This window comes from Talpa occidentalis, unplaced genomic scaffold (assembly GCF_014898055.3).
Source record: "Talpa occidentalis isolate TD23 unplaced genomic scaffold, MPIMG_talOcc4v2.1 talOcc4.3, whole genome shotgun sequence".
Taxonomy (NCBI): domain Eukaryota; kingdom Metazoa; phylum Chordata; class Mammalia; order Eulipotyphla; family Talpidae; genus Talpa; species Talpa occidentalis.
Genome location: NW_023603184.1, coordinates 34,798,193 through 34,825,980, shown reverse-complemented (window position 1 = coordinate 34,825,980; position 27,788 = coordinate 34,798,193). Strand labels below are relative to the sequence as shown.

Here is a 27,788-nt window from a genome sequence, read left to right as displayed (position 1 = left end):
AATAAATAAATCTTAAAAAAAAAAAAAACAATAGGACCTCCCTAGTGGCTCAGCGGGCTGAACGCAGCGCTGTGAAGCTGTCCGCAACCTCTGCAGTGCGGGTTCAATTCCCGGCCAGCCAGGGAGAAACCCACAGAGTGTGGCAGACCCCTCCTGCCTCTCCCGCTGCTCTATTCAGCAGTGTCTTTGGTCCTTCTGCCTGTTCTGCTCCCCGCTCTGTCTCTGGTAAATTCTCTCACCCTCCGGCGCCTTTGACTTTGGGGGGAAAAAAATTTTTAAAAATTTTTTAAAAAGCAGCAAAAACAAAAGTGAAACTACTTTTCATTTCCCACTTAGAAGATAAATAAGGGCTCCTCTACCACAGAGGGAGCCAAAGCCTGGGCTGCAGTGGTGAAGCAGCAGCTGCCAGACCTAGGAGAGACCTACATGCAAGTCTCTCTGGAACAAACTGAAGTCAGGAGATTGGCCTCTGGAGACAGGTAGGTGAAGAAGGAGGAAAATTGGGTAGACAGAGAGCTACAACAGACTGAGACTAAAATAGTAAAAAAACTGATGGAAACAGCCATAGGGAACAACAGAGGCAAAGGCAGAACAGGAAATGCTGACAAGCATGAATCAACTTTGTCATTGTTCCACAAAACAGCTCCTAATCTGGGGGTGAAGGAGAAAGAAGAGCAGTATCAAAGCAGACAATTTGGTCATTTCTATTGTCAAATAAAGGTAAATACGGATTCAGGTGAACAGAGAATTTCTTTGAAAGGATTTTTGCAAATGGCTAAATAGATCAATGCAAAGAGAAAGCAACCCAATCACACAGCTTCAAGCCTCTCAAAGTCCACATAGAGAGGAATTTTTTCTATGGGGAAGGGCCAACAAAGTTAAAAAAGCAGGTAATGGTAAGAGTGTGATAATTAGGGAAGGTTGCTGCTTCTTTGTTTTTTTTTTTTTTAAGATTTATTTATGCATACAAGTACTGGAGTACAGGCCAGAGGTACGGGGTTTGGGGGTGAGAGGATTCACCGGAGACAGAGTGGGGAACAGGACAGGCAGACTGACTGAAATACACTGCTGAGGGGAGTGGGGGGTGAGACAGGAGAGGTCTGCTGCACCATGTGGGTAGCTCCCTGGCTGGGAGAGGATTGAACTTGTGCTGCAGTGGCTGCGGATAGCATCACAGAGCTGTGCTTAATCCTTGTGCCAATGTTGCTACTTCTTAGGAGGAAACTCCGAAGGGTTATTTCCTTGGTAAAGAGGGGTAAGTCAATGCTTAAGGCTCTGGAAATAGGAGAGAAGATTGATTCATGTTTATTCCAGTTATAAGAATTTTGCTTCATTTATTAAGGTGGACAAAGAGTCCAGCTAATCTTCACTGAAGCAAAGAATGGAAATTTAAGATCTGTATCTGGTCCAATTAGAAGTGAAAAAGGGAAGTGAGTCTTAATTAAGTCTAGGAGTAAATGGCTCAGGAAAACTTGAACACTGTTATAATGGATCATGTAGATGACAGGTGTTACTGTAAGCACAGAGAAGACAGGTACTAACTTGACCTGGAAGATTAATGGAAGATTGCACAAATAGGGCCTCCCCAGTGGAGCAGCGGCTCAGCGCTGGGTTGCGAAGCTGCCCACAGCCTCTGCAGCACCGGTTCGATCCCTGGCTGCTCCCCGGCCTCCGGCGAGGGTCCCACATGGCGCGCAGACCTCTCCTGCCGCCCGCTGCTCCCCTCAGCAGTGTACTTCAGTCCTTCTGCTGGCTCTGCTCCCCGCTCTGGCTCTGGTGAATTCTCTCACCCTCCCCCGCTTCTGACTGTACCCAGTGCATGTATAAATAAATAATAAATAAATAAATAAATCTTTAAAAAAAAAGAATATTGTTTAAAAATGAACAATGATATAAACAAAAAAATTTTAAAAAAAGAAAACTGAGGTTGGAAAAAGATGACAGAATGGGACTTCTAAGGAAAGAAAGTGAAGTACTAAATAATAGGAACAAAAATACAAACAATAACTTAAAGATCTGACTGGCTTAATTAAACTATTCATAAATAGTGTCCCTCTAGAATGTTGGAGTGAGCTCCCAGGAGCTACTGAATGAGAAAGATTCTCAAGGCAACACAAAGAATCATAAATGAAAAAAAGGATTCTTCCGATTCAGGTAACCTATGGAGCAGGTAAGGGCTCTATGGGGCAGGTTACCCCTTCTTCCTTCAGCAGATGGAAAGAATTCCCTCATTGGAGATGACGAGAAATTTCTAAACATATCACATGTGTACTTAAGACAACATTCCTAAGGGAGGTTGTAACTTTGGTCAGACTTGAAGTTGAATTGAGAGATGTGATCAAAATTGAAGGCACTAGAGCCACTCTGAGCTGCCACGGCATAATCCTTGCAGCCTTGTGTCAAGACTGTGTAGTATCCTTAAGTTATAACATTTTTTTTAACTTCTCTGATAGCCACAGGTCATAGCTTCATGTTCATATCTTTAAGCTGGTCATTCTCTTCCCTTCTTTTCTCATGTTCCTGTCCTAGAGAGACCACTTGCATGCTGGTTCAAGAACGGTAGCATCCATTAGAGGTCTTGGCAGAATACAACACACCAAGGGGACTATTATGACTATAATAGGCAGGATAAATCCCGATTTTGAAGTGCGCTTGAGTCATGGTCCCCAAGACTCGAACCAATTAAAATCAAGTAAGTCAAAAAAGATCCCCATTGAAGAATTCACCCTTTAAAGTGGCTTATTCAAAGTGTTAATCCAGGTGCACCAGGTGAAGTTGGCTACAGCTCAGACTCCTTGCTCTGCTAAAAGATAATCAAGGACTATCCTGTTTTCAAGAACAACTTTTGTCAGAATCCAGTGTTATCTTGTCTTAGACTTAGGTGAAACTGAAGATCAGTTACTGACACAACAATGGTATTGGCAATACCTTCAAGAATGAGGAGAGATTTCTGATCAGATTCTCCTTTATATTTACTCCTAATCAGGAGGTACGGAAGTGCCACAGGAGATAAGTCCTGGGGCAAGATGTCTCCTGGTAGCTGCAGCACATGTGCTGTGGGTGTACAGTGCTAGCTCATGTCTGTGATATCCCTGCTCTCTGGGGTTCCCACCCGAGATGTGTCAGTGGCTGTCATGAGGCCAGTACCAGTCCCAAGGGTTATTGCAGGAGGGACAGCACCTCCCAAGGATGTCCTTCTTCTTACCATTCAGGACCTTCCTGCTCCTCCCTACTTGTACCCCCTTAGTCAAGGGTGTGGACCCCCACACCTTTTAATTATCCCCTTGCAAGGACCTTGGCTGAGCAGCGTGGCACAATTAGAACAGCGGTCTCCCGCCCAAGATAGTGTCCAGACATTTCTCTCTACCCATCTCTTGTTCAGTGCTACATAAAATTCTTCTATGACCCTTCTAGTGTAGACTGTGCTGGTCTCTGATGTCCCAGAGGTGCTTCAGGTTTGCCCCAAGTCACGGGACCCCTGGGATATTGTCCATCTGTGTACTTCTTAGATGGCCTCTGGGGAGCAAAGCAAGAAACAGCCTCTGATGGCACTTGGATTGATTCCTATCCATACAAATTTAAATGAAGAATGTTTAACATCTTGGTATTTCACAGTATTTCTCATGCAATTCAGCAACCAAATGAGTTTATTTGGCTTAATATCTCTTTTATAAAGGTAGAAAGCAAATCATCTAGATAGAAGAACCATTTGGTATGCCTCAAGATGAGTTCAATGTCAAAAGACTTCATTTAGAATTTGGTTTGGAGGAAGGTTATCAATACATCAAACAGTTTTAAGACACTTGATCTATGAGAATCATTAAATCCGTTTGAAAGAGTAGCATCCAAAGTGACAAGTAAGTCTAAAGCCAAATATGGAAGCATACATAGTAATAAATAAAAATTAGCTCTTCTGATATTAAGAACACTAGGTCTACCCAAATAAGCAAAGACCTGATGATAAAAATAGCATAGTGCATTATTTTGATCAAACACAAAATCTTTCCCTTTTAGGCTGATTACCTAAAAGACTAAGGAAACACCTTTCACAATATGTTATCAAGAGAATGGGCCTCTCCTGGTGGCGGAGGCAGTTGAGCACAGCTCTGTGAAGCTTCCACAGCCTCTGCAGCGCCGGTTTGATCCCGGCTGGCTGGCGAGGGTCCCACATGGCGCAGCAGACCTCTCCTGTCTCACCTGCTGCTCCCCTCAGCAGTGTATTTCGTCAGTCTGCCTGTTCTGTTCCCCATCTGTCTCTGGTGAATCTTCTCACCCTCCGGCGAATCTGGCCTGTACCCTGGTTCTTGTATAAATAGAACTTTTTTTTTTGTTTGTTTTTATAGATTACATATTTATTATATAAATTTATATTTATATGAATTATATATATTTACATATAATTTATATATATAAATATACATTTACTTTCAAGGGGTATGACTTCCAGGAAATCAGTAGTACTTTTTTTTTTTTATTAGATAATAAATTTTATTGTTATATTCCAATGAATAACTATAAGAAAGTGAAAATCAAAATCAACAAAAAACTATGAACCAGAGACACCTGCAATTAAATAGAACTTTTTAAAAAAAAAAAGAGCAGACCATAGCCCAAGAAAACCCTGCCCTTTAACAGCTGAAAGAAATTAAAGTTTAATTTGACACAAGTATACTATTGATATTAAAACTTATTTTTGAAACCCTTATAACAAACTTATTTAATCTTATCCAGTTTGGAAAAAAATATAATTCCTTTTCCATAAACCTTCTTCCATTTTTTTTCATGTTCAGATTTTTTCCATATTTTTCCTTACGTAAGGACAAAACCACCTTCTTTAACATAATGTGCTTTAACATAATGTGCTCCGTATTGCTTCTCTTTCTGGAAACATATACCTTAGTTTTCTTGCATATAGACAGGTTTTCCTTATTATTTACAATAGTTTTAATTATATATTAATTAAAAAGGAGATATAAGGCAGGGTAGAGGACCACTGCCAGTTTGCTCACAGGGAATGTCCGTCTAGGTTCTTTTTTCTTCATGTGCAAGTTATCCTCACACCATTTGTTTAAAAAACTCCTTTTCCCCACTGGCTTGTCTTTACTCTTTCTCGACATCAGTTGACTGTACCTGTGTGGGTCTAGTTTGGGATCCTCTATACTATATGTCAAATCCGCTCATGTATTCTTTCATCATTACCATGCTGTCTTCATTCTTTATGACTTTAAAGTAAGCCTTGAGGTATCTGTAGTAGCATTGTCTTTCACCTTTAGTATTTTGTTGGCTATTCTAGGCATTTTGCTTTTCCATATAAATTTTGGGATCAAATTGTTGATATCCAGAAAATACCTTTTCTTAAAAAAGATTTATTTATTTATACAAGCATTGGGGTACCGGCTAGAGGCCAGAGAGGGTGAGAGAATTCACCAGAGACCGAGCGGGGAGCAGAACGGGCAGATGGGCCAAAAACACTGCTGAGGGGAGGAGTGGACCAGACAGGAGAGGTCTGCCATGCCATGTGGGTATATCCCTGGATGGCCGGGAATCGAATCCGTGCTGCAGAGGCTGTGCAGACAGATTCACAGTGCTGTGCTCAACCCGCTGTGCTACCAGGGAGGCACATTATCCAGAAAATAACTTGCTGGGGATTTGACTGAGATTTCATTGACTCTAGATCAAGTTGGGAAGAACTGACTAATCTACTCAACAAGAAATTTCCCTTCATTTATGTAAAACTCTGATTTCTTCCATCAGTTTTGTAGCTTTCCTTAGTATATATAGTTAATCTTAAATAGATCTCATACACATTTTGTTTAGTTTTTAATTACATATTTTGTGTGTATAAATAATACTGTGTTGTTAATCTCAAATTTGCATTTATTTAGTGCTGGTATGTAGGAAAACAATGTTTATGACTATTAACCTTTGATCTTCAATCTTGCTATGTTATTATGCATGAAATAATACTTTGAGTTTTCTACATAGACAAGCATGTTATATGCAAACAAAGACAGTTTGATTTCATCTTTCCCAATCTGTGTATTTTTTATTTCCTTTTCTAGTCTTGGAATCTGTTAGCTAAACTAGTTGGATGCTGATAGAATGATGGAAGGGACAGTCTAGATTTAGGGATAAAGTTCTCAATTTCTCACCATTGATTATAATGTTCGTTGGAGGGTTTTGTGAAACCTTATCAAAATTAGAAGGCTCCCCTCAAGTTTTAGTTTGCTGAATATTTTCATCATGAATGGGTACTGGATTTTGTCAGATGTTTTTCTTCAACTATTGATACGACCATGTGATTTTTCTTCCTTAACTTGATGTTGTGACGTATTACATTAATTGATTTTCAAAAGTGGTATCAGCTTGTTTACCTGATACAAATCTCACTAGTCCTGGGGTATAACTCATCTATACACTGTTGGGTTCAACTTGCAAATACTTTGCTCATGAAAATTAAAGGTTTATGTTTCCTTTCCTGCAGTGTCTTTTTCTGGCTTTGGTGCTGGGGTAATGTTGGCTTCATAGAGCCATTTATTTAGTACATAGTCCCTCCACTTCTCTTCTTGAAAGAGATTGTAGAAAATTGGTGCTATTTCTACTGTAAAGGTTTGGTGGAGATCACTAGTGAACTCATCTGGGCTGATGCTTTCTGTTTTGAAAGTTGTTTATCATTTTTTCAAAATTCTAAGTAGGCACAGGCCTATTCAAGTTAGTTTTCTTTTCCTGTCAAGTTTGGTAGATTCTAAGGAATTGGATCATTTCATAACATAGAGTTCTTCCTAGTGCCATTTTTTTTTTAATCTTAATGTCTCTAGGATCAGTGGCTTTAACACTATTCTTTTATGTTAGTACAATAATTTGTGTGATTTTTCCTAGTTTGCTTATCACCAATGTAGATCTTTTCAGAGAACCAGATTTTGTTTTCATTACTTTTCTTTATCATTTTCCTCTTTCAATTTCATTGATTTCTGATTTAATTTTCATTTTTTTAAGGAATTATTTCTCATTTATACATTAGCTGGGGTACAGGTCTCAGGTGCTGGAGGGTGAGAGGATTCACCAGAAACCGAGCAGGGAACAGAACAGGCAGACAGACGGAAAGCACTGCTGAGGGAAGCAGCAGGTGCAACAGGAGAGGTCTACTCTGCCATGTGGGAATCTCCCTGGCTTGCCAGGTATCAAACCTGCACTGTAGAGGCTGCGAACAGCTTCACAGTGCTGCACTCAACCCATTGCACCACCGGGGAAGCCCTCATTATTTCTTTTTCGAATTGTTTTAAATTAATTTTCATTCCCTGCGGTGGAAGCTTCAGGATATTGATTTCAGATCTTTATTCTTTTTCAGTAAGTACATTCAATGCTGTTAATTTCTAGTATAGTTTGACTATACTACAGAAATTTTGATAAATTATGAAACAAAGTGTTTTTACTATTTCATTTCATTTTTCCTCTGTTCGTGTGACAGTTATACATTCTTTTCTTTTTGGAAACTATACTAAAAATTGCAACATGTATTGCATGTGAAATTGCAACTTGACAAAAGATATCAAAGTCAAGATCTCTGACCTCCCTCCCATATATTGCTTCTCTACACATTCCAAATTGCATGCAACAATATCAAATATTTCAAATCCTCTGATTTATGTAATTTTCTATATATTTTCCCTTTTCTCACTCATCATTTCTTCCTGCACCTCTGAATTCCATTGGTGACATTTTCCTTTTGAAAAACACACTTTAGTAGTTCCTTCTGTGTGTATCGCTTAGTGGCAAATTGTGAATTTGTTGTTTCTAATCATTGCTTTTCTACCACAATTATAAGGACATCTATCTCTTGATAAAATTCTAATTTTTAAATTTTATTTCAATTGATTGAGGATTCCATGGTAGATGGCAGTGCCAGAGGCTGCATTCAGCAGGCACTGCAGAGACCTGTAGAGGTCCATGATCCCTGCCACTGGTGACCCTGGCGCCTTTAGCTTACTTTCCTGCTTGTGGGATGGGACCAGCCAGCCCCAATACCCTGTGCTGGGGTCAAACACGGCCCCAGAGTCCTGCCTGGGCAGGCAGCAGCACAGAGTGACCAGGCTGGGCTTGACAGCGTCTCCACGGCCACAACCAATTGTCAGGGAAGTTCTGATAAGTACCGGCTTCGGCTGCTCAGTGGAGGCAGTGTGGACAAGTGGTTGTGCACCATCCAGTTCATTCATGTCTATTTTGTGACAGATCATGATCCAACCATGAGAATCCTGCACAAAACTGTATATGATGAGTGACAGAGCAGAGCCCAGCTAGATAATCTGTATACCGCAGGACAAGACAGCTTCCAGTTATGACTGAATTGCAGACAAGAATAGGCTGAGTTCTGTTGGTCTTTTCAGTTATAGATAGAGGGAGTTTTGAAGAAATCTGTGCATTTCAAAGACGGATCCTCAGAGTAAAGGATCATGATGCATTTCCAGTGACTGTAACTGGTAATGAAGCGGATCTGGATCATCACAGACAGGGACACGGGAAGGACAACATTTAGCACACCTGAAGGTAATACACATGGAGGCAAAGATACAGACCAATGTAGATCAAGCTTTCATGAACTCGTCCAGGTTATAAAGTCAAGAGCAGGAATATCCTCCTTCACAGAACCAGAGCAGAAAGAAAAAGACAGGAAAGGCTGCCATTGTGTCCTATTCTAAGACTCCCTTGAGATCTAGCTACCAGCTGCCAGGAAAAGCCCTCATATCTTCCTCTCTCCTTATGGTTTACATCATTAGTACCTTTTGAGACTTAGATACATATCACCGTGGTAGCCTTAGACCGGAAGCTGGCTTATCCTTTCCATGAGCTAATCCTATGGTCATTTCAAAGACAGATGTAAAGGAAACACTAAAGCTGCTTTAAAGATTGTTTGATTACTTTTATATATATATTATATTATATGTATAAGAAGACACACACATATACATGCAGGTACATTCTTTTTTAAAGGCTTACATTTTAATAGGAGAGAATCAATTTGTAACTTAAGTTGTTTGCCAAGCCCAAGACTTAGGCTGTGAACTCTTTAACTTCTGGATTCATATTGCCTGCTGTCACTCTGCTTAGAAACATAGGGAGCTTTTCTTGTTGTTTCTTATATGACTTTTTCCATGAACATAAGGGAGTTTTAGATGTGAATGATTAATTTTTAATTAAAATTTGTTGTCAACTTTAGTTAAGCTTAAATACACTGAAATAACTCCAGTAACATGAGAAACATCTAACCTGTACTGATGCTTCAGCTTGTTTCCCAAGATTGAAACAATAGATTGAAGCAATAGATTGAAAACTACTTTAAAAGTCTTTATTATTAATGCTACTCATTAAAATGATAATAATTCTTTGTAGCCAAATATCTGGACTTATTCTGGACTCAGGCATTTCAATGTTCTTAGTTTCTTTTTGTATGTTTGTTTGTTTAGCCATTTTTATTTTATTTTGTATTTTTTGCATCGTTTTTAATTTTTGCACAATGTATGCATTTTCATCTTGATTATAGTCCCCATACAATTCCCACCCCTCTTGTTTTGATCATACTCCCTCTCCCATCACCCTGCAGTGTGTCTCTGATTTATAGTTGCTTGTTGATTTTGATTTTTACTTTATTACAATTAGTCTTTTTTCTGGTCCTTTATTTAGGTTTTCTAAATTCCTGCTATGAGTGAGACCATCCCATATTTTTCTTTTTCTTTCTGGCTTGTTTCGCTGAGCATGAGCCCTTCCAGCTCCATCCATGTTGCTGCAAATTGCATGAGTTTATCTTTTTGATTGCTGAGTAATATTCCATTGTGTATATGTACCACATCTTCTTGATCCAGTCATCTATTTTTGGGCATTTGGGTTGTTTCCAAACTTAGCCATTGTAAACAGTGCTGCTATAAACGTAGGGGTGCAGGTGCCCTTTTGAATTACTGTTTCTGTGTCCTCTGGGTAAATATCTAGGAGTGGAATTGCTGGATCATATGGAAGCTCCATCTTTAGCAGGTTGAGGAATCTCCACACAACTTTTCATAGTGGCTGGTTCAGTTTGCATTCCTACCTGCAGTGCAGGAGAGTTCCTTTTTCTCCACATCCTCACCAACATTTGTTGTTGCAAGTTTTTTTTTAATATGTGTCATTCTCACTGGTGTAAGATGGTATCTCATTGTAGTTTTGATTTGCATTTCCCTGATTACAAGTGATGCTGAACATTTTTTTCATGTGCCTGTTGGCCATTGGCATTTCCTCTTTGGAGAAGTTCCTTTTTAGCTTTTCTGCCCATTTTTTGACTGGATAATTTTCTTTGATTTTTTGAGTCTCATCAGCTCTTTGTAGATTTTTGTGATCAGTCCTTTATGATTAGTGTTGTGTGGAAAAATTTTCTCCCAGTTGGTGGGGTCTCTGTTTTTGTTACTGTTTCTTTTGCTGTACAGAAGCTATTTTTTTTTCTGTTTTTTGTCTTTTTTCTTCTTTTTTTAATTTTATTTTTATATTCCCCATACAATTGCAAGCCCCTTTTTTGAATCCAGTCTCTTCTTTCCCAGCACCCCCACCCCCTATAGAGTGTCTCTGGTTTGATATTATCTTTCTTTTAGTTATTCTTTTTCCTGGTCCCTTATTTAAGTTTTCTAGATTCCTGCTATGAGTGAGACCATCTGGTATTTTTCTTTTTCTTTCTGGCTTATTAAGCTGAGCATGATCCCTTCCAGCTCCAACCATGTTCCTGCAAATTGCATGTGTTTATCTTTTTTGAATGCTGAGTAATATTCCATGGTGTATATGTACCACATCTTCTTGATCCAGTCATCTATTTTTGGGCATTTGGGTTGTTTCCAAAGCTTAGCTATTGTAAACAGTGCTGCTATAAACATAGGGGTGCAGGTGCTCTTTGGAATTGATGTTTCTGTGTCCTTTAGGTAAATACCTAGGAGTGGAATTGCTGGATCATATGGAAGCTCTATGTTTAGTAGGTCCAGAAATCTCCACACAGCTCTCCATAGTGGTTGGACCAGTTTGCACTCCCACCAACAGTGCAGGAGAGTTCCTTTTTCTCCACAACCTCGCCAACATTTGTTGTACAGAAGCTATTTAATTTGATGTAGTCCCAGGTATTTATCTCTGCCTTCACTATTACTGCTTTGAGTGGTGAGTCTTTAAAGATGTTACTGAGGTGTATATCATTTAGTGTTTTGCCTATATTTTCCTCTATATATTTTATGGTTCTGGTCTTATATCTAGTTCTTTTAACCATTTTGAGTTGGTTTTTTTGCATGGTGTGAGGTAGTAGTCAAGCTTCATTCTTTTGCATTAGCGACCCAGTTTTCCCAGCACCATTTATTGAACAAACTCTCTTTGTTCCATTGCATATTCTTTGCTTCTTTGTCAAAGATTATTTGACTGTAAATCTGTGGGCTTATTTCTGGATTTTCTATTCAGTTCCATTGGTCTGTGTGTCTGTTTTTGTTCCAATACCATGCAGTTTTGATAATTATGGCTTTGTATTACAGTCTGAAATCTTGAGTTGTGATGCCTCCATTCCCTACTTTTTTTTTTCAAGAGTGCATTTGCTCATCGGGGCTTTTGGTGTCTCCATGTGAATTTCATCAATATTTGTTCCATTTCTTTGCAGAATGTCATTGAAATTTTTATTGGAATAGCATTGAGTCTGTAAATTGTTTTTGGTAGGATGGACATTTTGATAATGTTGATTCTTCCAATCCATGAGCAGGGGATGTCTTTCCATTTCTTTGTGTCTTCTTCTATTTCTTTTAATATTATTTTATAGTTTTCATTGTATAGGCCCATTACCTCTTTTGTTAGGTTTATTCCCAAGTATTTGATTTTTTTTTGTTTCAATAATAAAAGGGATGGTTTTCTTGATTTCTTCTTCAGATTTATTGTTTGTGTATATGAAGGCTATTGATTTCTGTGTGTTGATTTTGTATCCTGCTACTTTACAAAACTGATTAGTTTGATTAGTTTTCTGCAGAGTTTTTGGGGTTCTCTATATATATTATCATATCATCTGCGAATAGTGGTAGTTTGACTTCTTCCTTCCCTATTTCAATTCCTTATATGTCTTTCTCTTGTCTTATTGCTCTGGCTAGGACTTCCAGTATTATGTTGAAAAGCAGTGGTGAGAGTGGACATCCTTGTCTTATTCCAGACATAATGGAAATGCTTTCAACTTTTCACCTTTGAGAATGATATTGGCTATGGGCTTGTCATGTATGGCCTTTATAATGTTAAGGTATGTTCCTTGATCCCAAGAATTTCAAGGGCCTTTTTCATAAATGGGTGTTGTACTTTGTCAAAAGCTTTCACAGCATCTATTGATATTATCATATGGTTTTTATTTTATTTTGTTGATGTTTTGAATTACATTGATTGATTTTCAGATGTTGAACCATCCTTGTGTGCCTAGAATAAATCCTACTTGGTTGGGGTGAATTATGTTACGGATACATTGTTGGGTTCTGATAGTTAAAGTTTTATTGAGGATTTCTGCATCAATGTTCATTAGAGATATTGTCCTGTAGTTTTCTTTTCTTGTGTTGTCTTTGTTCAGTTTTGGTATTAGTGTATTCATAGAATGTGTTTGGTATTATCCCTTCCTTCTTGATTTTTTGAAAGAGATTATAAAGGATAGGCACTAATTCATTTCTGAATGTTTGGTAGAATTCATTTGTAAATTCCTCTGGTCCCAGGCTTTTGTTTTTGGTGAGAGCTTTGATTACCATTTCAATTTCACTGCTTGTAATAAGTCGCTTTAGGTGTTCTATTTCTTCTTTATCTAGCTTCGGATGATTGCAAAGTTGTAGGAATTTGTCCATCTCTTCTAGATTATTGAGCTTGTTTGCATATAACTGTTCACAGTAGTTTCTGATTAATTTTTTTGATTTCTGCTGTGTCTGTTGTGATTTCTCCTCTTTCATTTGTGATCCTATTTATTTGTGCTTTCTCCTGTTTTTCCTTTGTGAGCCTGGCTAAAGGTTTGTCTATTTTATTTATTTTTTCAAAGAACCAACTTTTCGTTTTATTGATCTTTTGGTTTTTAAGTTTCTGTTTCATTTATTTCTGCTTTGATTTTTATTATTTCCTTTTTTCTACTGATTTTAGGGGTTTTTGTTATTCTTTTTCTAGTTCTTTGAGATGTGAGATTAGTTTGTTTCTTTGAGTTCTTTCTTGTTTCTTGATGCAAGCCTGTATTGCTATATATTTTCCTCTTATTACTCCTTTTGCTGCATCCCATACATTTAGGAAATTAGTGTCCTCCTTGACATTCAACACAAAGTATTTTTAATTTCTTCTTTGATCTCCTCATTAGTCCAGTGGTCTTCCAGTAGTGTGGGTTTCAATCTCCATGAGGCAGGAGAGTTCCATGCCTTCTTTTTATGGTTTATTTCTAGTTTGATGCCTTCATGGTCAGAGAAGATGGTTGGTATTATTTCAATCTTGGTATATCTGTTGATGTTTATCTTGTGTCCCAGTATGTGATCGATCCTGGAGAATGATCTGTGTGCACTTGAGAAAAATGTGTAGTCAGAATTTTGGGGGTTTAGTGTTCTATAGATGTCTGTTAAGCCCATGAGGTCTAGATCCTTTTTCAGAGCTTTAATGTCCATACTTATTTTTTGTCTCATTGATCTATCCACTGTTTTTTTTTTCCATTTTTTAAAATTTATTTATTTTTTAATTTTATTTTGATATTCCACATACAATTGCAACCCCATTATTTTGACCCCAATCCCTCCACTCCCTGCCCCCTTTCCCCCATAGAGTGTCTCTGGTTCTTAGTTGTTGATTTTTATTTTTTTTTTCTTTCTTATAGTTATTCATTTTCCTGGTCTCTTATTTAAGCTTTCTAAATTCCTGCTATGAGGGAGACCATGCAGTATTTTTCTTTTTCTCTCTGGTTTATTTCGCTGGGCATGATCCCTTCTAGCTCCATCCATGTTCCTGCAAATTGCATGTGTTTATCTTTTTTGAATGCTGAGTAATATTCCATGGTGTATATGTACCACATCTTCGTGATCCAGTCATCTATTTTTGGGCATTTGGGCTGTTTCCAAAGCTTAGCTATTGTAAATAGTGCTGCTATAAACATAGGGGTGCAGGTGTTCTTTGGAATTGATGTTTCTGTGTCCTTTGGGTATATACCTAGGAGTGGAATTGCTGGATCATATGGAAGCTCTATGTTTAGCAGGTCAAGAAATCTCCACACAGCTCTCCATAGTGGTTGGACCAGTTTGCACTCCCACCAACAGTGCAGGAAAGTTCCTTTTTTTCCACAACCTCGCCAATATTTGCTGTTGCTAGTTTTTTTTTAATATATGCCATTCTCACTGGTGTAAGATGGTATCTCACTGTAGTTTTGATTTGCATTTCCCTGATTACAAATGATGTTGAACATTTTTTCATATGCCTGTTGGCCATTTGCATTTCCTCTTCAGAGAAGTTTCTTTTTAGCTCTTCTGCCCATGTTTTGACTGGATTATTTTCTTTGTTTTTGTTGAGTCTCATCAGCTCTTTGTAGATTTTTGTGATCAATCCTTTATCATTAGTGTTGTGTGCAAAATTTTCTCCCAGTTGGTGGGGTTTCTCTTTGTTTTGGTTATTATCTCTTTTGCTGTGCAGAAGCAAAATTTGATGTAGTCCCAGCTGTTTATCTTTAATTGATGTAGTCCCAGCTGTTTATCTTTGCCTTCACTATCACGGCTTTGGGTGATGTGTCTGTAAAGATGTCTTTGATGTGCATATCACGTAGTGTTTCGCCTATATTTCCTTCTATGTGTTTTATGGTTTCAGGTCTTATGTCTAGTTCTTTAATCCATTTTGAGTTGGTTTTTGTGAATGGTGTGAGATAGTAGTCAAGCTTCATTCTTATGCATGTAGTGACCCAGCTTTCCCATCACCATTTATTGAACAAACTTTCTTTGCTGTCAAAGCCCTTGAAATTCTTGGGCTACAAGGAACATACCTCAATATCATAAAGGCCATATATGACAAACCAACAGCCAGTATCATTCTCAGTGGTGAAAAGCTGAAAGCATTTCCATTAAGATCTGAAACAAGGGCCTCCCTGGTGGCGCAAGGGTTAAGCACCACACTATGAAGCAATCCACAGCCTCTGCAGAATGAGTTTGATCCCCAACCAGCCGGGGATAAACCCACATGGCAAGGCAGACCTCTCCTGCCTAGCCCACTGCTCCCCTCCACAGTGTATTTCAGTCAGTCTGCCTGTTCTGCTCCCTGTTCTGTCTGGTCAATCCTCACACACCACCCGCATCTCTGGCCTTTACCCCACCTCATGTATGCATAAATAAATAAATATTAAAAAAAAAGATCTGAAACAAGACTAGGATGTCCACTCTCACCACTGCTTTTCAATATAATACTGGAAGACCTAGCCAGAGCAATAAGGCAAGAGAAAGACATACAAGGAATTCAAACAGGAAAAGAAGAAGTCAAACTATCACTATTTGCAGATGATATGATAATATACATAGAGAACCCCAAAAACTCCACAGAAAAACTAATTCAACTCATCAATCAGTTCAGTAAAGTGGCAGGATACAAAATCAACATGCAAAAGTCAGTAGCCTTCCTATACACAAACAATAAATCTGAAGAAGAAGAAATCAAAAAAAAATCCCTTTTATTATCAAAACAAAAAAAAATCAAATATTTGGGAATAAATCTAACAAAAGAGGTAAAGGACCTATAAAAGAAAACTATAAAACACTGTTTTATAAAACTATAAAACACTGTTAAAAGAAATAGAAGAAGACACAAAGAAATGGAAAGACATCCCCTGCTCATGGATTGGAAGAATAAACATTATTAAAATGGCCATCCTACCAAAAGCAATAGACATCACACCATATACAAAAATCAACTCAAAATGGATTAAAGAACTAGACATAAGACCTGAAACCATAAAATACATAGAAGGAAATATAGGCGAAACACTATGTGATTTGCATATCAAAGACATCTTTACAGACACATCACCCAAAGCAGTGATAGTGAAGGCAAAGATCAACAGCTGGGACTACATCAAATTAAAGAGCTTCTGCACAGCAAAAGAGACAATAACAAAAACAAAGAGAAACCCCACCAACTGGGAGAACATTTTTGCACACAACACTAATGATAAAGGACTGATCACAAAAATCTGCAAAGAGCTGATGAGACTCAACAACAACAAAGAAAATAATCCAGTCAAAAAATGGACAGAGGAGCTAAAAAGAAACTTCTCTGAAGAGGAAATGCAAATGGCCAACAGGCATATGAAAAAATGTTCAACATCACTTGTAATCAGGGAAATGCAAATCAAAACTACCATGAGATACCATCTTACACCAGTGAGAATGGCACATATTAAAAAAACTAGCAACAACAAATGTTGGCGGGGTTGTGGAGAAAAAGGAACTCTTCTGCACTGTTGGTGGGAGTGCAAACTGGTCCAACCACTATGGAGAGCTGTGTGGAGATTTCTGGACCTACTAAACATAGAGCTTCCATATGATCCAGCAATTCCACTCCTAGGTATTTACCCAAAGGACACAGAAACATCAGTTCCAAAGAACACCTGCACCCCTATGTTTATAGCAGCACTATTTACAATAGCTAAGCTTTGGAAACAGCCCAAATGCCCAAAAATAGATGACTGGATCAAGAAGATGTGGTACATATATACCATGGAATATTACTCAGCATTCAAAAAAGATAAACACATGCAATTTGCAGCAACATGGATGGCGCTGGAAGGGATCATGCTCAGTGAAATAAGCCAAAAAGAAAAAGAAAAATACCGGATGGTCTCACTCATAGCAGGAATCTAGAATACTTAAATAAGGGACCAGGAAAATGAATAACTATAAGAAAGTGAAAATCAAAATCAACAAAAACTATGAACCAGAGACACTTTTTGGGGGTGGGGGGCGGGAGGGGAGGGATTGGGGTCAGAATGGGGGGATTGCAATTGTATGGGGAATATAAAAATAAAATTTATTAATTAAAAAAAAAAGCAATAGACAGATTCAATGCTATTCCAATCAAAATTTCAATGTCATTCTTCAAAGAAATAGAACAATTATTGATGTGATTCATATGGAATCACCAAAAACCCTGAATAGCCAAAGCTCTCCTGAAAAAAAAAGAAGGGAATGGAGGCATCACACTCCCAGACTTCAAACTATACTACAAAGCCATAATCATCAAAACTGCATGGTATTGGCACAAGAACAGACACACAGACCAATGGAATAGAATAGAAAATCCAGAAATAAACCCACAGATTTATGGTCAACTAATCTTTGATCTACCCACTGTTGATAGTGGTGAGTTGAAGTCTCCTATTACATATGTGTTTTCCCTGATGTCTGTTTTCAGAGATGATAATAGTTGTCTGATATATTTTGGTGCTCCCTCATTTGATGAGTTTATGTTAATGAGTGTTATTTCTTCTTGAAGTATTGTCCCCTTGATCATAATGTAGTGTCCATCTGGGTCTTCTTTTTACCTTTTTGAGTTTGAAATCTGTTTTATCTGTTGTAAGTATAGCTGTTCCTGCCTTCTTTTTGGGGTCCATTTGCTTGTAGGATTGTTTTCCATCCTTTTGCTTTCAGTCTATTTTTATCTTTTGTAGTTAAATGTGTTTCCTGGAGACAAGAAAAGGTTGGGTTTTGTTTCTTCATCCATCCTGCAACTGTGTCTTTTTATTGAAGAGTTTAGTTCATTTACATTCAGAGTTAATACTGATATGTTAGCATCTATATTTGCCATTTTGTTTGTCTTTTCTCTGGTTTTATTTACTTATTTTTCTAATTTATTTTTTAACTTCTTTTTTGTCTTGTTTCGTTCTTATTCATCACTCTGATGGTTCTGGCTTTAGGACTTGTAGTATTTTTTGGAGTGGAGGTTTAGTTGTAATGAAATTACAGAGTTTCTGTTTGTCTGGGAAGGTCCTTATTCTTTCTTCATAGAGGAAGGAAAGCTTTGCTGGATAGAGTATCTCAGTTGGCATTTGTTGTCTTGGAGTTTGTTGAGCATGTCCCTCCACTCTCTCCTTGCCTGTAGTGTTTCTTTGGAGAAGTCTGATGTCAGCCTGATTGGTTTTCCTTTGTATGTTATTTGTTTCCTCCCTCTTGTCAGCTTCATTATTTTTTCCTTGTCTTGGATTCTTGGGAGCTTTACTATTACACGTCTTGTTGTATTTTTTCTTTCATCATGGAAATTTGGTGTTCTTCTTGCTTCTTGTATGTCTATTTTCAGCTCTTTCTTCATGTTTGGGAAGTTCTATTCCATTATTTCCTTGAATATTTTCTCTGTTCCTATGTCTCTCTCCTCTTCTTCGGGGATTCCTGTAACGCTTATATTTCCTTTCCTCATGGAGTCAGATAGTTCCTGAAGTCTTTCTTCATTCTTTTTTCATTCGTACTTCTCTTTCCTTTTCTGTTTTGATTATTCTTATTTCTGTGTTTTCGAGAATGCTTATTCGTTCTTCCATTTCATCTATTCTGCTTTCACTGCTTTTCCCAAAGTTCTTTAGCTCTTCCATTAATCCTTGCACTCCCATGTTTATAGCAGCATTAGTTGCTACAGCTAAACTATGGAAACCACCTAAGTGTCTCTTGTGATAGTATTATTAAACTTTTATTTCTTCTCTACTTTTTGTAACCCACCTGATGACATTTGGAAGATGATCTTTTCCTTTCCCAGAAGATGGTGCTATAGCTCAAGGCTGTGCTTTCTCCCTAGCACACAGACTCTAAAAGTGTTTTCTGACAGTGTCCATTTATCATAATAGCTCTCCCCGCTGAACTCAACGCATGTAGCAGCAGCTGACCCCAAAGGACGGGGACTTGAGTCACCCACAGAACCACTGGAGAGATCCATGGCGGAGGTTCTCCAGAGGCTCGAGGGTGGATTCCTTGCTGATGCCCTTGGCTCAGTCAATAGAAATCACTTCTCTTCAGTGACCTTTGATATTCTTATCTGCCTCTGTCCCAAACTCTTATCACCTCCAGCCATATCCCACACAACTGGAGAGTCACGCACTCAGTCAACACTCTCCTTAGCCCCACCGGAAAGGTCATGGCACTGACCAGTGCAGTCACCAAACCCATGCTGGAATATTTGCTCAGAAAGATTGGACTTCTATAAATTCACTCTCATCTGTAGTTCTCTGAACAGTTCACCACTATCCACATTTATCCAGCCATAATGAAAGAGGCTGGGGTAGGTTAACTACCCTCTGGTTCTAAGTCTATATCAAGGTTTTCTGCTTATTATGGGACCTACAGAGGGGGCGTGACTTCTCCCAGGTCCTTTGGCATTTGGTGCTGCACCCACATCTCTCAGGGACACTTTGCTTGTGGATAAAATTTCACATAGCTGTTTAAAGACAATGGACCTAAAAAGATGGAATTTTTTATGTTACCTAGATGGAAATATCTTCAAGGACATTTTAAAGTATAGGCGACGCTGCAATACCTAATGGAGGAGATTCTAATGCCAAACATTTTTAAAAATTAATTAAGAAATAAGAGTCTCCCCTGGAGGCACAGGCAGCTGAGGGCAGTGGTATAAAGCTGTCTGCAGCCTCTGCAGCGCAGATTCAATCCCGGCCAGCTGGCAAGAAACCGACACTGCGCAGCAGACCTCTCCTGTGTCACCCGCTGCTCCCCTCAGCAGTGTATTTCGGTCAATCTGCCTGTTCTGTTCCCCGCTCTGTCTCTGGTGAATCCTCGCACCCTCCTGCACATCTAGCCTGTACCCTGGTTCTTGTATGCATGAATAAATAAATCTTAAAAAAGAAATAAAATAAATTAAAAGATGAAAAATGAAATTTAAAAATAAAGTATAGGAGAATAAATAAATATCATGAAATTATCTAAAATTAAGTGCCAGAGCTAGGGTACCAGTCAACCCAGCTTGGTAGAAACTAATAGAGAAAAAATACTTGGTGCCACTCTTATGTTCAAATAAATATAAAGTTGCCAGGCTCATGCATATTTTCAAATGCTAAAGTTTGGTGTAATATTCTCTATCCTCTTGAATCTGTGGAAAAGGAAGCTAAAAAGTCAGACTGCATAGAGAAATCCATGTTGAGAAAACCTACAGAGATGCCCTCCACAAAAAAGAAATTAATCAATGCTATAAAATATATTTCTTAAAACAATGACAGGTGGAAATGAAAAAAAAAAAACACTGCCAACCACCACCCTTAGTACATTTCACCATTTTGACCATGTGGAAGGTAATTTGTGAGGTCCTAATCCAGCTAAACTGAGAGTTTTATCTTCCCACAGCCATGGCCACAGCATGGAAAACCCCAGAGGACCCTCAGCTCCCAGGGGAAAGAGGGCAAGAGCTCCAAGAGATGCTGAGAGAAGTGGGGCTGGCACCTGAGTACTGGCTGCACCAGCTACAGGAACATCTTGGCGTCACCTGTGCCCAGGCTTTAGAACACCTAGACGCAAAGGACCTCCGGAGGTTAAAGGCCCAGGCACAACATCCCTGGGAGACAAGGGCCCTGGAGAAACTGCTGAACCAGTCACACTCAAAGAGGCTTCCAGAGTCACAGGAGGCTCAGGTGGAAATGATAAGAAAGCAGCAGAAGCAGGCGGAGCAGGCGCTGCAGGAGCTGAGAGGCTTGATGTCAGCAGGGAGGCAGCGACAGGAAGACGCAGTGAGGAGTAAAGAGGCAGAGCTGAGGCAAGCAATGGACATCCCCAAAGAGTACTGGCCACCACCACAAACATCCCTAAAAGAAGTCATGGAAAACATGCAGAGACAACTTCACCTCATAGAGGGGACACTGTCCCACAGACAAAACCTCCCGGACAGAGAGCTGGTGAGATGGGCATCCGGAGGACTGGCGCTGCAGGGAATTTACAAAACCAGCTCTGAAAGAGGCCTGTTAGAGAAGAGAGAAGAGCTACTCAGTGTCCCCACACAGTTCTCACTTGCTGGCCCTGAGCAGGGCCCACGCATGGAAACAAAAGAATTTACATCTTCTAAAGACGAATCCACCTTCACGCAGACTATGGAAAAACTGGGCTTCAGTGTAACTGCTACAGCCAAGGGTGGAGGTTGGGGATTTAGCCTGGAAGCCGGTACAGATTACAGCAAACACTCAGATTCCAAGGCAACCGGACAATCACATTCTCAGCATTCCTATTTTTGTTCAACCAAGTTCAGCTATGTCCCCCTGGCCTCCTGCCACTTTCCTGTTCATCAGCTTCAGTTCTCCAAGGCTGCTCTCCAGGAACTGCAATGCATTGAAGGCCTCCTGGGTCAGCCTGCAGGCCCAGACAGACACCTCCAGCTGAGAGACAAGGCTGAAACCTTCTTCCACAGGTTTGGCTCTCATGCTAACCAGGGCCCTCTGCATCTGGGAGGAATCTACTGGTGGAAAGCCACTGCAGAGGGTTTCCAGAGGCAGCAGCTGGCAGAAGTGAAACAGCAGGCAGCAGAGGCCCTGGATAGTTACATAAGGGGCAGCTTCAGTGGCTTTGGAGTGCATGGTGCCGCAGGGGTGGATGTGTCAGCATCACATTCAAAAGCAGTTTCTCAGAAAACCACCTTCCAAAGCCTCCAAACTAAAGTCCAATTATTTACTGCACAGACAGGGGGCCCACCAGAGGCAAACAGCCTCATTCAGTGGAAAGCTGGCCTCGTGGCCAGTAATCAAACCTGGTGTGTCATTGACAGGGGACTTCAGCTGGTGCCCGTCTGGGACATCATCCTCTCCAGCCACAGGAGTGATTTCAAGGACCCGCTTCTGGTAGCGAAATTCCTGACAGACTGCTACACTGCACTGACTGGCCTCAAAGCCCACATCCAGGAGGGGGAAGAATCACTGAGTGCTGGGGCACAGGCTCGGGCTTTCCTAGAGCATGTGGAATCCTGGGAGGTGGCTGATCCTGAAGTGCAACTAAAGAGACTGATAGATTTCAAGGAAATGTTGAATGAAAAAGTAAGAAGTTATGGCACTTGGATTAACATATGCCTTACAGATGGGGGTTTGCAGAATTTTCTGTTAAACACTGTCAGCCATTGCAAAAACGTTTCCACTTATAACACCAAATTTGTTAAATCTCAGTTGCGCATCCTCCTGGATCCCCACATCTACAGCGTGACAAACTTTCCTCAGGCTCATTCCATCATGCAATGGATCTTCCAGTCAGAGTCAGCAAAAGAGCCTGTCAACATCTCCCAATTTTCTGAACTAATAAAAATCTTAAAAGAAGCCCAGAATGATATCATGGAAGTGAAGACCGAATCGGAGTCTCTAGAAACAGTAGAGGAAGTGCAAAGAAAGGCTACTTATGAGGTTAGCTTGGCTCTTGGCTGTTTCTTGAATAAGCTCCAAGAAAATGAGCAGCCAGACATACAAGTCTTGCTACTTTGCATTGCAATGGGTGCAGGATACCATGCGGTAAACAAAACTTTTCAATCTATTTTAGAGTATACACAATTAGACTTCTTAGTGAATGAAATGCAAAGAACACACAAGCAATACCAGGAACTCAAAAGTACTTGCAGCTACAGAGCTCATGCGTTCCTGGTGCTCACAGGGCTGACAGCCACTGCTAGAGTCACAGCTCTTTCTCCACAAGAGAAAATACAACACTTGGAATTAATAAGACAGCACCTGGGACAATCATTATCTGAAGAAGTTGCACATGTGCTCACCAAATATGGAGCATTTCATGACTGGGAAAACCTGGAGAAAGACTTGAAATTGCTAATTGATGGCAATTATGAAGCCACCAGGTCTCCATTGCAAGTGAAAGAGGTGATGAAACAATTGCAAAATATCTTCCATGAAAAGAACCCACCCCAAGAATCGCAAGAAAATGAAATTAACAAAAGGGAAGTCACAGAAAATAGGCCCTTGCTAGAATTACTCCAGCGTCTAGGCCTAGAGCATTACTACCCAAAAAGGATGAGCAGAGCTGACTTCCATTTGATCTACAGAGCTTCTGTGAATAACACCCAGCCCAGCTCTGAACAGGACCTTCCCTTCTACTTCCTACAGAAGCTGCTCATGCTGGATTATGGGCTGAGATACCTGGTCTTCAAAGATGATGGAAACACAGAGATGCAAGACTGCCCAAGCACCACAAGTCATGAAAATGAGCCTTTTGATCCATATGCAGACCTTTTTGAAGATAGTGAAGGTCCCACTAGTTCTTCAGCACCTACTCCCAGGCCCCACATCCACCCTATGGATATTCAGATGGCAATTCTTCACTGTGCAGATGATTTTGCCAGACAATATATTTTGGGCAAACTTGCCATTTGTCAGTTTGCCCTTCCCCTTCTAATACCTAACCCCTGCACTTCTCAAATTGAATTCTCTCTCTGGTCTCTCAGTCAAATTAGGAAAACCTGGCAACAGTCAAGGACATCAGCAACCGAGAAGAGCAATTACAGGAATCAGCAGATGTGCCGGGTCTCTACCCCCATTGTGTCCTTTATTCGAGTTGGAAATGGCCTCTCTGCTTCCAAATCTCAGATCATGAACTGTCTTGTCAGTAAACGGAAACATGATGTCTTTTTTCACCGACACTGCAGAGGGAGCAGCAAAGACTGTCTCTTGATGGGAGGTGTGGTGGAAATCTGCTGGTTCTGTCCCGGGGGGAAAGAGGAGGACAGATTTCATACCTGCCTGACCTTCACCAATCTCCATGGAGATGCAAAGGAACACGAGGAGCAACTCACCTTCCTGCAGAAGGTTTCTTCTCTCCTTGTGGTCCTCATGTCAACCAATGATGGCAATAATAAAGAAAACAGAAAAACTGTCAATGACCTGTGTCAGTCATCAAAACCTTTGATCTTTTTGCTTGATGACAAAGAAAAAATAATGGGCAGTAAGTCTGCCCAAAGAGTGAAGATAGGAATCAGAAACAGAAATGAGGCAGAATTAACAGAAGAGCTCGCAACTACAATCCAGGGTTTGCTAGAGCGATCTGATGCTGCTCTCAGCTTACAGGCCTGTGCCCAGATTGCTCGCCAGCAGGGATTCCTCATTGATGAGGACCAGAGAGATTGCAAGGAGGCCAAGGAAAAGGCAGAGACTCTAATGGCACTACTGAGGGAGATGCAGATCTCGCAGATGAAGGAAAACCTACTGCCCCTTCAGGGACAACTCTGGCACCTTTGGTGTAAGAAGGACAAAGAACTGTACCATCTGAGAGAGAAGGGGAATCGGAGCATTGAACAACACAAGAGTGAAATTGAGAAGGAGAAACAAAGAATACGGCAACAACAGTTGACCAGAGCCTTTCCTTTCAATGATTTCATGCGATCTATTCTTGAAATTCTTCATCTGTATTCAGAAACTCATACTAAACTTTATTTCCTCCAATGGATGAGTGTGTTTTTGGACAATATTACAGCTGGACACTTGGAAGAACTGAATAAAAAGAAAAAGACTTTGTGGTCACAGATACAAACAGAAAAGCAAAATGTACCAAAGAGCAGCCATCTAAAAGACTGGGAATGTAAGATAGAAGCTCTCTCCAGAAAGATTAATGACTGTTCTCTGGGGATTGAGCAACTTCTCAGAGAAGTGGGCCAGATCTATGAAGCTCTGGAAGAAGCTTCCTCCACAAAGGATAAACTTTTTCTGTTTCTCCCCCAGATTGCTGCGAATCTGATGATCGCTGGGGTTCCCATTGAGCTGATGGATGGGGATGCTTCCTATGTGCCTCTGAAGTGGGTGGCAGCTGTGTTTGACAAGGTCTCTGAGAAACTTGGGGACAAACGACTGTTTGTTCTCTCTATCCTTGGCCTGCAGAGCTCAGGGAAGTCCACCCTGCTGAATGCCCTTTTTGGGCTGCAGTTCACGGTGAGTGCAGGGAGGTGCACTCGAGGAGCCTACATGCAGCTCCTGAGGGTGGAGGAGACATTCACAGAAGAACTTGGCTTTGATTTTGTCCTGGTGGTGGACACAGAAGGCCTTCGAGCCCCAGAACTCAACAACAAATCCCAGAATCGGGACAATGAGTTGGCAACCTTTGTCATTGGACTTGCAAACTTGACTCTGATCAATATTTTTGGAGAGAATCCATCAGAAATGCAAGACATTCTACAGATAGTTGTCCAGGCCTTTCTGAGGATGAAACAAGTGAAAATCTCTCCGAGTTGCCTCTTTGTCCATCAGAACGTGGGGGAAATCACAGCTGAATACCAGACCATGGAAGGGCGGAGGCGGCTAGAGCAGAGACTGGATGAGATGGCGGCGACAGCAGCTGAGCAGGAACAGTGCTCAGATGTGACCCACTTCAGCGATGTCATTAAGTTTGATGTTAACACTCATGTCTGCTACTTCGCTCACCTCTGGGACGGCAACCCCCCAATGGCCCCTCCTAATCCTCGCTACAGTCACAATGTCCAGGACCTGAAGAGCAGAATTCTCCTGACCGCCCAGCAGGAGGCCAGGGGAAGCATCATGAAGATATCGGATGTAAAACTGCGAGTTCAAGACTTGTGGAGAGCACTCGTGAGTGAGAACTTCATTTTCAGTTTCAGGAACACCCAAGAGGTCGTGGCCATGAGCAAACTGGAGACCATGTACAACTCCTGGACCTGGGAGCTGAGGAGTCATGTGCTGGGCTTGCAGGACAAGCTGATCAACCAGATTCAGAATGGGAAAACCAAAATACTCATGACAGAAGAACTTCATGTTCCTGTCGCAGCAAAATGTGAAGCCATCAAGCAAGAATTTGAAAAATATTTTAATGAAGATCCAGATAGCGAAATACTGGTTCAGTGGAAAGCAAATTTTGAGAATAAGTTAATAATCCTTAGAGAGAAACTTATTTTAGAGAGCCAAAGAAAAGTGAATGAACTGATCAGTTTTAAAAAAAGTCAAGAAAAACTGGATAACAAAAAATCAAGTTATGAAATGGAATTATTAAAAAGAAGTCGAGAGTTGGCTTTAACTGTAAAGGGCCAACAACTGAGTGAGAATGAACTATGTGAAAAATTCAATGAACTTTGGCAAAAATGGGTCTCTGAAGTGTCCTCAACACACCAGCCAATTCCAGAGCCACAAATTGATGTGGATGCAGAAAACATCCTTTTGCAACATTTCAACAAGGAGAAAAATGTGGTGAACATATTGAAAGAAAATTCTGGGAGGAAGTTTCAAATAGATCATGACAAACATGTTCAAATGAGAAAGAGTTACTATATCATTACAAAGCGCTTAAATGTGGAAGATATAGAATCCATTAAAATGACGACTATTCACATAGTCTCAAGATATGAAGAAGCTATCGCCAACATTAGGAAGCAACAGCATGATTACAATTCAAGTTATTTCCACGAAATCCTGACAATAATAGATGAAGAGGTGAAATCTGCACCAACTAAGGAGAGATACACATTTACAAGTAGATATAAAATGGATTTGTCTTCAAGTTTATTCCAAAGTGCATCAGTAGAATTTAAGGAGATACACAGGGCATTCAAGCGAGCAAATGATCCTGTCAACTACCTGGAGAGCAAGAAAGAAGATTTCTTCATGAGTTTTAAGATCTCTTGTCAGGGAGCAACTTCAATCAAAACATTTGTTGATTTTCTCTGGAACAAGATCACTCCTGCTGTCTCAACTACCATCCATGGACTAATGGTTCGTGACATTTCAGGTGATATTCGAGCAACTTGTTCCGCTTTCAATGGAAACAGGGCCAACCTGGAGAAACACATTCTCATCTCTCTAGCAGAAGAAGAGAATTTTGATAACTACTGGCAGTACCTTCATCATCCACAATCATTTTTCAGGAATTACATTGAAAGTCATATTCAAAGATACTGTTCAGACAAAGAAAGTAACAAAGTGAAGGATATGTTAAAACTAAGGTTAGATGAAATAAAAAATACCATTCTCTCAGCCATTCACAAATCCACAGAAATAGCTAAAGATAAAGGCAGCACCGTGTCTGAGTGGCTGGATATGTTCTGTGATCAGCTGAGCGAGAAACTGATCTTGCCTCGAAAGGACTTGGTAGGCATTGAACACCAGGAGATAAAAGATAATGATTTCCTCAAAGAAGCCATGAGTGAAGCTTTGGATCCCGCAATGAAGACAGTGGAACAGAATTGTCTGAGCAAGTCTGCAGAAGAAATGGTTCCTGCAATCGCGGAAAAGCTCTCTGAACATCTCTGTGGCTGCTGGAAACGGTGTCCCGCCTGTGGGGCAATTTGTACGAACACAATCTCTGCACATGAAGGAGACCACAGTGTTCCCTTCCACCGTCCTCAGGCTGTCATAGGAGTGGCATGGTACGAGACAGACCACTTTGTCATCGATTTCTGTACTAGTTTGGTAGCAAGTGAATGTTCATTGGTTCTGCATGATGGCAGAGAAATCCCATATAAGGCCTACCGACAGGCAGGAGGGGAATATGCCACATGGAGCATCACCCCAGACTTATCCTCCCAGTCATACTGGAAATGGTTTGTCTGTCACTTCAGATCAGAGTTACAAGAAAAATATAAGAACAAGTTTGCTGGGAGGGGTGAAATCCCTGATGACTGGACCAAAATCACAAAGCAGGTTGTGCTCAATGACTTGAAAGATAATATTCAGTGACCACAAAAAAGCCCCAGTACGAACAATGCTCAGACATCTCCTCACAATGAGATCCCATTATTTCCACTTATCCAATGAAACATCTAAAAACAAATCAACTAATATTTCAAGAATTAAATATTTTCTGTGAAAGGTCTTCACTTTACTTTGT

General features: G+C 40.2%; 1 protein-coding gene across 2 annotated transcripts; it reads left to right on the top strand.

The window, feature by feature from the left end:
* Positions 1 to 395: 395 nt before the first annotated feature.
* On the top strand, positions 396 to 27,788 carry LOC119255547 (interferon-induced very large GTPase 1-like). 2 transcript variants are annotated; one of them, XM_037522795.2, is made up of 2 exons: positions 396 to 479; positions 20,337 to 27,788. In XM_037522795.2, the coding sequence occupies exon 2, from the start codon at positions 20,339 to 20,341 to the stop codon at positions 27,635 to 27,637; it is 7,299 nt and encodes a 2,432-aa protein (XP_037378692.1). In that variant the 5' UTR covers positions 396 to 479; positions 20,337 to 20,338; the 3' UTR covers positions 27,638 to 27,788. The 2 variants fall into 2 exon arrangements, with proteins under 2 accessions (XP_037378692.1, XP_054555413.1); XM_054699438.1 differs by lacking the exon at positions 396 to 479 and adding an exon at positions 12,245 to 12,268.

Coding starts and splice junctions, on each gene's coding strand:
- LOC119255547 (XM_037522795.2), top strand. CDS start 20,339: ATGGCCACAGCATGGAAAACCCCAGAGGACCCTCAGCTCCCAGGGGAA.